Source organism: Wolffia australiana, chromosome 4 (genome assembly GCF_029677425.1).
Source record: "Wolffia australiana isolate 7733 chromosome 4, ASM2967742v1".
NCBI classification, from domain to species: Eukaryota; Viridiplantae; Streptophyta; class Magnoliopsida; order Alismatales; family Araceae; genus Wolffia; species Wolffia australiana.
In genome coordinates, this window is record NC_135838.1 from 17,691,834 (window position 1) to 17,703,486 (window position 11,653).

The 11,653-nt window shown below is 36.6% G+C and overlaps 1 protein-coding gene across 1 annotated transcript; it reads right to left on the reverse strand.

The window, feature by feature from the left end:
• Positions 1 to 1,931: 1,931 nt before the first annotated feature.
• Positions 1,932 to 6,838, reverse strand: VIP4 (leo1-like family protein). The gene is made up of 11 exons (XM_078574078.1): positions 6,676 to 6,838; positions 4,841 to 5,175; positions 4,201 to 4,300; positions 3,929 to 4,114; positions 3,643 to 3,819; positions 3,426 to 3,557; positions 3,163 to 3,342; positions 2,843 to 2,974; positions 2,506 to 2,562; positions 2,238 to 2,438; positions 1,932 to 2,174 (listed from the first exon to the last, which is right to left on the reverse strand). Exons 1-11 carry the CDS (start codon positions 6,802 to 6,804, stop codon positions 2,046 to 2,048), a joined length of 1,758 nt encoding a protein of 585 aa, XP_078430204.1. The 5' UTR covers positions 6,805 to 6,838; the 3' UTR covers positions 1,932 to 2,045.
• Between the last annotated feature and the right edge of the window lie 4,815 nt (positions 6,839 to 11,653).

Sequence of the window (11,653 nt, forward strand, 5' to 3'; positions counted from 1 at the left end):
CCCAAAGTTTTATCTTGCTCTATTTTTCACATTTTATATGAAACCTTTGATGACAGCCGTTGACTCTGTCAACTAACGTTCTAGATGATGTGACGATGATGGCATGTGGATGTGGCGTGACTTTAACAAAAAAAAATCAGGGATGCATGATATGACCATAGATGATGACAATCATTATTGTTTATGCCTTTATGTTGGTTCCATCATCATCTCATCATCACATCTTTGTCACTTCAGGAGCTCTTAAACAGGATCTCCAATCTTCACCTTACCTTCACTCAAAACTCATAATCTGAATATGAGTATTGTTTTTAAGAACAATAGCTTCGTTTACTTCTTCTAGGATGAATCCAACATGGCTTGGATTTTTATTCAGGAGCAGTAATAATCATACTCTGGTTCATTGGTAGCTCACTAATTTAAACAGAGAGAATCAAGAATCAGGATATTGGAGAGAGAGAAAAACATTGTTCAGAATGTTTATGTCTGCACCCTTTTACGAATCCCTGGTTGAACTGGTATTGACAATCAATGAGTCTAAAAGACTAAACCTATATGTATTTCTTGCAGATCAATTTCTTTACAAGTTAGATTCTGAAAACTCCAAAAAATTTTATGTAGATTAGACAACTTTTGTGTCATTTTAATGTAAGTAATAAAATTCAAAAAATATTATTCTTTATAAAATATTTAAATAATTCACAAAATATGTAGTAAATCTTCCATACGGTTATTGACCTTATCATTTGACTGGGCCAACTAAGTCTGACTGATATAAAATTTAACAATAGTAAAGGACATTCTATTATTAATATTAATATTATATTATTAAATTGTATGTCCCAAATTTTAAGGTCTGGACCATTGATTAAATACTCCCAAAAGTCAACTTTCCTAACAAGCATGCAGATACGACTGGCTCTGTGAACATCCTTCCAAAATGAGTTATTCACTCATTATTTAAATTCCTGACATGATGTTGATAATGTACCATATTTGACCATGAAATCCGACATGGGCTCTGATCAAAACTTGGGACTTCATCATTATGTTTCATCATTTAACAAGGATCACTAGAAATGTCTCAGTTCGAGCTGTGCTCAAAGGCGAACTACGCAGGATCTCCAGTAGATTGACAGCCTACATCAGAATTTTGCTTTCTCATGTCAGAGTATTAAAAAATGTGGCCAGATCAATGGCAGAAATCTAGTTCTGGTCAATGTTGTAAAGAGTCTGCAAAACTTTGTTGATTCAGAATTTCCTTCATGAAATGATCATTGTCCACCAAGAGCATGTTAAACTATATTTTACAACAAAGTGGTGTCCACAAAGAGCATGTTAAACTATACTTTATAACAGAGTGGCAGCATGCATTCTACACAACTCTTATCGAACAATGTCTCAAAATCATATTGAGCACAAAAAGAAATTGAACAATAAAAATATGAATGGTGCATAATCAGCACCCACTTCATAACATCATCTGAAAAGTGTCAGACATTATTATCAAAGACTATTCTGAGACCACCATTAGATTTTCTAACTGGTATGCGGCTGTTATATCAATTTGCGCCGAGCTATCCCCTCAAAAATTGAGTATGCCAGCCGAAAATAGTTCTTCTTCATGGAATGGATGGAGAATAAATTAATTTATTTGATATGATCTAGGGGCTTGTAATCAATAAAGTTGACAGGTACATTCCTTTCCCCATGGGTGTAAGTCACTGTCATATGAGTGTCCACTCTTTCCATTATGTAAATTGGGTCTCCATTGCTGTCTGCAATCCTCATTATGGAACTTGTGGAATAGGCACATATCAATAACGGTTGGCTCCACCTATGCTTGTATTGATTTCCATAGAAATGTCTCAACACTTACTCTGATTTCCTCACTGTGGAGGAACTGCTCTATATACTTAAAAGAGAGAAAATAAAGCAAAAAGAGCAGAATCGCCCACACTTACTGAGGATTTCCTCTCAAACTCCTGTGATATTCCTCCATGAGATGGAGAACCATTACAGCATCCAATACGGTCCTAAGGAGCTCAGTCATCATCACTGTCATAAACAAAGGCCTTGCGTCGATGGGTGGCAGCCTTCCGCGTTGGGGACTCGCTGTCTGAGTCCATTCCTTTGCGCTTAGACCGACCTTCCTGGTCTCTCCTCCTCGGCTCCTGCATCAAAAAAAGGTAACTTTCATTTCACGGGAAGAGAAAGGGAAGAGAGAGAAGATGGACCTCTTCCTCGTCTTCTTCCTCTGACTGCAGGCCTGCTTCCTCTGCCTCAAGCTCCTCCCCGGATTCCCCGTCCTCTGCCCTCTCTCCCTCAGTTTCATATTCAGACTCTTCCCTCTCACTCTCAGAATACTCCGCTGCACGCCTTGCCGACCGGGCTGAGGCCGATGGTGGCCGGCGAGTGACGTCTCTGGAGACGAGGCTCTGAAAATGGGAGGAAGAAAGTCAGTCCCAGAAAAAATGTGATGCGAGAAGTGAAGAAGCACATCACCCGTTTTGCACTCATGATGCGGCGTTCCGCCTGAGCTTCAATCTCCATGTCTTCATCCTGCGGGAGAGAGAGCGCAGTGATAAGGTAAAACCCCGGAGAATGAGTTATGCAAGCTCAAGTGTGCAGAGGGAGACCGATCTCTTGACACAAGGAAAATTCCAGAATATTATTTACTCCATTTCATCCATAATTTCATAAATTAACTATCTTAAAATAATATAAATTGTGAATATATATCTTCAAGCCTGAACGACTTAAAACTGTTGTTTTCGTTAGTTTAATTCATAAAATGATGATAAATATAATTTAAATGCATGATAAGAATGTATGTTATCACCTCTTCGAGGGCATCTTCCAAGAATCCTGGAGAAAGTTGTCGACCCCGTTCAATGACCGGTGCATACTTCCGGCTGATCTTCTCTCGTCGGCGATGGTATAGCTCGTTGGCTCTGATCGTCTGACTTTCCGCCTTATAGAATGAAAGAAAGATCAAAACCAGAGGCTTTTGCAGATGACATAAAGTAACAGGGATTGGCACTCGTAAAACACCAGTGCCAACTGTCAGCATTAACTGCCAGCGGCAATCACCCTACTTGGCAATGACGTTGAGGGGGTGACCTCAACGTCAACAGGAAGAAGAGTAGCTGTTGAACCCACCTTTTCTCTCTCTTCCTTCTCCCTCTCCGGGTCAATGTCTGTGATGCAGTTTTTGACCTTGTAGACTTTTTTGTGCCGAGAGTCAACAAGAGCAGTCAACAATCGATGGGACTTGGATGACAATGAAGACGGCATGAACCTCATCTTTTGGAGGAGCCTTCCTTGAGATTGTAGAATCCCCTGGTTTTAAAAGACAAGGGTTGCTCAACATTGTACTACATGGATAAAAAATTCGATATCAGAACTAACATGATCAGACCCACCTTTCCATGACGGAGGAAGAGATGGGTCTGATCATGTTGCGACCCTTGAACAGTAATGTCAAGCACTTCATTCCCAATCAGCAGCTGTAGACTTCCATCAGACCATCTCACAAAACGAGCATTGCTTTCACACTGTAAAAATTCATTTTAAGACACGAAATCAAATAAACACACGAGATAGATTTTTCAAGAACCTTTAAAAAAGAGGTAAACTCACAGTGGTCGTCCCGTCACGATTGCGGACCCTCCTCCAGCGCACAATGTTGTCCTCCAGCCTGATGCGCTTCTTTGTGCCAGACTCATCGGTGACGAAGACATCTTCCTCCACGTATGTTTTTGGATCAAAGGGCTTCGGCTCCACTCCCATGATGTTGGAGACTTTGATCATGTTCATCTGAAATACATAGAAAACATGCCAAAAGAACCTGAAATCAAGAGCCCAACGTTCTATAGAAAAAGGAATGAGAACACTATTCACAATAATCCTTGAGGGCAATAAGTACCTTTTGCGGTAGGCTGGGGGGCCGATGAATTGGAATTTCTATCTCCAGTGGAGGTCCAACGGGTTTTTCTTTAGGTTTTTGTTCTAGATTTTCATCATCGGAATCATTTTGGGAGTCCTCATCAGGAATGACATCTTCTGGCCTAAGAACCTTCTCCTCACTCTCCTCCCCATCGTCAGGAGATCTCTGACATAAGAACATGGTTATTGTTGATTCACCCCTAAATAGTTAAGAGAAAAAGAAAATGAAAAAGGCAGAAGTCTCAAACACACATGTGAGCGACGTTCAAGTTCATGCTGAGACTCATATCCCGCTTCTTCATCCTCATCTGAATCCCCAAGAATGTCCCGTAAAGCACGATCATTCTCCCCACTGGAAAACGATATTGTTTTGTTAGAACTAAGATGCATCCGGCATTGTAGCATTCAATCGAGGATTATATTTTTTTTTGAAAGAAATCAATCGAGGACTAGGTGTGAGACAAAACTTTAGCAGAGGAGCAAGCATAAACTTTATTCTTTTATATTTCTTGTCGTTCACAAAATCAATAGGACAGAGACAGAAAATTACTTCATTTCAAATGTTGAAAGAAATCATAAGTTTCAGACTCATCATCGAATTTATAAATTGCCAGGACCGTAATGATAAATTATTCCATACATTTGTATATTAACATAATTTTAGATTGATATCAGTAAATAGCTCATAAAAATAAAAGATATACTACGATTTGGTACATCAATAAATGTAAAAAACTGTAAATCGAAATAAGAATTTAATATAAATAGATCCAATTGAATTTAAACATTATAAAAAGTAAGAAGTCGAAATTATATGTTTAATAAAATATCAAACATAGGAATGTAATCAATGTCATAATTGATATAGTACAGTCGTAAAAACCAGTTGTACCTGGGCTTAACTGATTGTTGGTCTTCTTCATCTTCATTGTCGTCAGATCTCTCCGAATCACTTGCTATCACCTCTCTCCTCCGACTTGTTTTTACCCTGTGGCCATACCCATGGTCGTCACTCTCCTCGTCTTTTTCTTCACGTTCTAACCTTTGATCACTTGCTTCTCTCTCTGATGAACTAAGAGCCCTTTCCCCTTCACTTTCTACATGTTCACGATAAGTCCCATGCAATTCTCCTTCACTTTCCGTGTCACCATCTCTTTCCCTCACCCTGTCCACGTCCAAATCTGCCTCACCCTGATCTTCCTCATTGTCGGCCTCGTTTTCTCCATCCTGAAACCAGATTAAAGAAGAACATACTAAGACAAGGCTTTGGATGGTGAAAATGGAAAACTTAGGTAAAAGATGAACGCTGGTAATAGTTATCGGTTATTACCATCAGAGCCATGAATCTCAACGAAGACATTCAGGACAGAGAGACTGACTAGACCTGAATTTTCCAATTTGCTGGTCCGTCTAATCATCTTTCTGATGGAAGATGATCTCCAGAGATTCTTTGATAGATGCCAGATAGCAGCCAACCGAGTAAAAATGGAATTCATGGGAAAAAGGAGAGAAGAAAAATAAATTAGGAAAGGAAATAAAGAACAACCGGAAGCAGTGGTCTTCATTCTCTGTCAAGCCGAATGCAGCTCCGGCAGAAGAAGAAAATATTCGAATTTATCATTCATCATTTGTTCCCGACATATCAGTCGGTTATGAAACCCTTAAGAATTCAAGAAATGATCTTAATCGTTCCCCAGTCAGCGGGATAATCGGAACTCCATTATAGTATCAAACAAAAAATTGCAACGTGATCAGTCTTCAGTATTTAAACTGACTTACGACACCCCCCAACTTTCCAGATATAATGGCATCTCTCGAATACTTATTTTCAGACCTCATTTAACATCGGATGAGAACTGGAGGCAAAAAAAAGGATAGACCTCTAATTGAAATCGTTAGGAAAGAACCAAGCCGGAAAGAATAACTTTTTGAACTATCATGTCAGTTCGACGTATTCCACAAATCAGGTTCAATATCACACCGACCTCTGTTACGAAGCCTATACAAGTTCCCGACCTTTAGAAAATATAAGGTTCCGGAAAGCCATGCACTAGCAATGAAAAGAGCACTTCGGAAATCATGGGTCGGATATTAATACAATAACCTTTGGGGTTGAAGAGATGGAATGATAAATATCGGAGATTCGGTTGAGGATAGGACAGGGAAACTTGTAGTATCATTTCTTTGATTTTTTTCTTAGGTTTTCTATTGATTTATTCTTTTTTCCCGCAGTCATCCCTCCTCGGCCCGTATGTTCTATAATCAAACTACTAAAGGGAATAATTTTACCACTTTGGTGTGCCTTCATGCGGAGTCCTGGACTAAGATCTACAGTCGAGATGAGAAGAAGAGAAGAATTAATTCCGACGTCCTGCCCTAATATTCCCACCAAATCAAGCGAAGATCCCAGAGTTGATGTGGTCAAAGCAAACAGAAGCAGATGTAATAACAAGCAAGAAAGAATAATCATATCAAACTAATCCATGCATGTAAGGATAACCATGCAAAAGGAACTGACCAATAAATTAAATTACGACAGATCCTCTTCGGCACTAAGTCGCCGACAAAAGAAGAGAAAGAAAACTTCTATCATGTAAACTGTAGAGAATAACGAGAGAAACCCGAAATTCTCCGTTCCAAACCTACCCGGGCACGGTAATCAAAATACCAAAGGAAATAAGAGAGATGTAGAAAAAGGCGATCGATTGATCGTAGAAGAGAAGATACCGAGCGGTGATTGGAGGGCTCAGCCGCCGCCTCATGATCGGAGTCGACCTCCTCTTCTTCTTCGTCCTCGTCGAAATGCTCGCCGAAGATGTTCTGAAGCATTTCATTCCGACCCATCTCTCCTCCCATCGCGACCGCCGCTCCGCTCTGCTCGATCCCCTCGCCTTTATAGATCTCTCTGAGTCAGAGGGCTTGTTTAACCAATTAACCGGCACTGACCTTATCGGATCTGCATTTCGGGTCGGATCAAACCCATCCAACGCCCAACGGATCTCCATATCGGTTCGGGTAAGGCCCACTTGGGTTATTAGTTCCCAGTTGTAATTTGGTAAACCTTATTTCCTTTTTGCTAACTTATAAGACGGATTACAAATGATAGAATGGATCTTGTTATCCCTTTTTTAGCAAAAGCTTGTAAACGGGGCTTTGTTTGCTCTTGGTTCAGTCAAAGACTTGTTGAGTTAATTATAACCTACACTTTAAGTCATGTCTATTGATCAAATGAAAAGTTGCAGCCAAAGTTGACACGGGTTTTGTAAAACTTCAGCCTCAAGAGGTATGCCTGTTGATAATCACAAATAACATGTTATTTTTTGTATTTTTTATGTACTTTATGTCTTTATTTTCATTGAAATGATCATAGAGGCATGCTATTTAATCATGAAGTATTTTAGGATGAAATTCTGTTTTTTCTCAGTTTTATGGTATTTTATGCAATTTTTCTGACAATAAATCCATAAATAAAATAATTTTTACTAGTAATAATATGTATTTTTGGATTTATTTAAATATCTTCAGAATTTTAAAAGTCTAATCCGCTCCATTAGGTGTCCTAGTTTGATTCCATTTGGATTACGCCCAATGATTAGTATGGGTCAATCCGTAGGTGCGGTGAATGATTTGCTGCAGACAATGATTATGATGCATTATTCTAAACTTTTTCGTTATCATTTTTTTAACCTCAGAAAAGCTGCTTCCCATAGAAGAAACGTGTTTTTTTTCACAAAAATTACATTATACCTAGTACAATGCACCCCCACACATGTCAGAATGAAAGAAGAAGATGCAATGACTAGGTCAAAACCATTTATTGTTATTTCTTTCAGGTTAAAGAAGTGGCCTATGATTGAACGTATGGATTTTGACCCCCAATGAATGATACCTTTTGGGCAAAAACTAAGGAAATGTGTCTGCATTTGTTTGACTATACAAAAATATGTGCAAAAGGTTAGCATTTTCTGGAAAAATCAAGGGACACATTGCAACAATTCAATGGACCATCTTCCTAAATGCAGATTTTGATGCATGATCGTCATGAAATCCAATGATTTGTGCCACATTGGCAATCCTCGCTGAGGATTGATGAGGAGAAGGAAAAATCAACATGCTAAATTGCTCCAACTTCTAGATAATATATCCAATGATCCAGAAGAAGTTTTGGGCATTAATTTTAAGTATAGTTATGTGCTTAGAAATAGACCCTAATGGGTCAAATATATAAATAGATCCTCCCCCACTATCCTAACAAGCCACCCTTTGATTTTGTTCTTAATTAAAATTACTGGAGTTGTTTGCTAGTCCAAAATCTCATTTGGGTTGTTCTTGAGTTTCAAGAGCAAAGGATTGAAAGAGCAGTGATCTAATCAAGTATCGTAAAGAGAAAACGCCACATGACAATGAAGTTAGTGTAATCTTTGCATTTTTTGGACTCATGTCTTCTTGCTTTGTCCTAGGTTATTAACGTCGAGGATAGCCTAAAGTTTTCACTGTCTCCTATGCTACCATCAACTCTATCACTTACTGACATGTACCCACCTCCATATATATTCCTATCAGCAACGACAAGACATTATCACTTGCCTTCTCCATTGCTCGCCTACACATACCTACTGCCACCTCTGTCACATACTGTGATGGAAAAACCATTTCTTTTGGCTCACTACGCTCCCTGCGTGTATCTGTTTCCCGGCACTACTGAAGTGCAAAACAAGTTAATTTAATTGGAATATAGTGTTATTATTTTTTCTAGAAAGCCAAAAAACTCCAAAATTAGTATATAAATTTTGATAAATTAGATTTAATATGATTAATATTTTCTCACCTCGTAATTTTTTTGAATTAATTTTCAGTAGTCTGACTTTAATTTATATTTACTTCATAAATATTATAGTAACTCCTTAAAATAGAAATAAACCAAATTTCACTATTAAAATGCTTACTCCCTATGTATTTGATCTTTTCTCACTTTGTGATCGTTAATGAAAATTATAAATAGTTTTTATTAATCAGAATCCTTAATTGAATTAATTAAACGTAATGTATGGTTTATCGTTAAAGGAAGAAGAAGATAAATAGGGTACTCGATCCAAAGATAGCATAGGAGTCATCCACAACATACATGCAGCAACACTTCGGGTATAGCAGCCCAAGGAGGTTGTAGCGAGAAAGAACACCACATACCAACCACTTTATTATTTGAGAAATCCTTCACTTATACAACATATTCTCGGGTCTAATAACCATTGTATACTTGGTTCAATAGTCAAGCTTTGATGCTTAAATGCCACGATGACATAAATATTAACATAATGAGCTTCAGGTACAATGGAAAATATAGTACAAAACACAAAGACTTTCTTTCACCAATAATTATAAATTGTTGTGGTCATGGACTCACTGTTATGAATCAAGGTAAATCAGGCACAAATTTCTCATATCAGAATGTCAATAGAAAAAAAAGTACAAGAAAAGCTCCTAACTTATTTTATAATTATAAACTCCTTGTGTTAAGGAGTGCCATTAAATCGGCTCCCTCTGTCTCTACATGCCCCCCCGTTGGCTGGCCCTGGCTTCACTTGTTGGATTATACGCTGTGATTAAGGTCCCCAAAAAAAATTTGCAGTAAAAGCTACAATGGAAAAGCAGTGTCCATTGAAATAAAACAAGATGATAATCTACTCAACCAGCGTGGAGTCAGATCTGCCTCCAATTGATTCCTTGATTGAGTATCTTCAAGCCGCACAACTGCGAGGTTTCTAGGTGTTTTCTTGTGGGCCTCAATAAATCAAATATATTATCACTATTCCAAATTTTCAAAGACAAGGAAGCCGCTCAAGAAGAAAACAATCAGGGATACATTTGGAAACTCATATGGGTGTTTCTAAAAGGGTTTTTATCCATCTGTATTTAAATGATATTTTCTTCATTAAAACTCCTATACTTTAAATACTATTCGAGGCCCAATGAACCTTATGTATGGCACCCTCTGGGCCCATAGAGATAGATTTCATTAATTTTTTGTGGAGAAATTCATATATTTTATTACAACTTAATGTCAATATAAATTTAACTACTGTAAAAATTGTGAAATTAGTTATTATATTTAATGAGATAGTGATATCATGTGTATGTAATGCATTTTTTCACTCGCATATGAGTCCCTAATCAAGGGACTTCAAAAAGTCATAAGTCAGATACAGACTTGAGTTTCTACCAAATGTTTAATTAATTTTTAAATTCGGTTAAGAAATTTGATTCACACATAGATCATAACAAAATTCAAAAACATTGCACAATCAGATCAAGATTTGATACTGAAATGCTCTATTGGATATTTTAGACATTCAGCTATCTATTTAGATAGGTACTTAAGGGATGAAACATCTTCTATAAGTAACTAAGTACTTTAAAAACCATGTGACCATTTACTTCTACATTAAATATGGTTCTAACATTTTTAATTTTTTGCCCAAAAATTTCCACCACGCAATTGAGAAATATGGCATCATGTCCATTAAAATTAAACGAATCATTCAATCAGAAAGTTATTTTTATCACCACGAAAAATTAACATATCGCTCAACTATCAATTTTGGATTAAATAATTTGTTTGAAATATTCCTGTCATTCTTAAAATTCTCACTCACATCTTTATATCTCATTTTCATGTACATCAAAGCCATAATGGCATACCATGTTTCAACAAGGGGATATCAAAAAAATAAAGGATTAAATCAAAAAATATTAAAGACTCAATTTTAATGTAAGAGTTTAAGGCATACCTTAGCATGAGTAAATTTAAAATGAATATAATTCGATAGATAATAATTGAATTTCCAATAAATTCAACGTTATTGTTAAAAATTCAAAAGAACCTATGCTCTAACATGACCATCCATCACCCACTCATATTAGCTGCTCAATTACCATGCTAATATGACTTTATAAAGTTCTTGCATACTCGGCATATGGTAGATTCATATGACTTCTCATCGTTATGATCGTATGGTAGATTCATAGGACTTTATAAGACATTTCTTCCAAATGTCTTATTTATTTTTTTAAAATCAATTATGAAATTTGATTCACACATAGATCATAACAAAGGTCAACAACCTTGCACAAACAGATCATTCTTTTTATACCGAAATGTTCTAATGGATATTTTAGACATTCAGCTATCTATTTAGCTTGGTACTTAAGTATAGAAACATCTTGTATAAGCAAGTAAATACTTAAAAAACCATGTGATCCATTTACTTCCACATTTAATATGTTTCCAACATTATCATTTTTTACCTAAAAAATTTCCACCAGGCAATAGAGAAATATTGCATCATCATGTAAATTAAAAAATAAATGAATCAATCAGAAAGTTATTTTTATTATCATGAAAAATAAAATACTCAATCAAATAAAGTTATTTATTAACACATCACTCAATTATCAAGTTTGGATTAAATAATTTGTTTGAAATCTTCCTATCATTCTTAAGAATATCACTCACATAATTCTATCAAACGACGGGGAAATATCTCATTATCATGTACATCAAACCCATAATGGCATACCATGTTTCAGTAAAGGGATATTACTGAATATCATAAGAAATAAAGGATTAAATCAAAGAAATTAAATTCTCAATTTGAAGGTAAGAGATGAAGGAAATACCAAAGCACGAGTAAATTTAAAGCAAAGA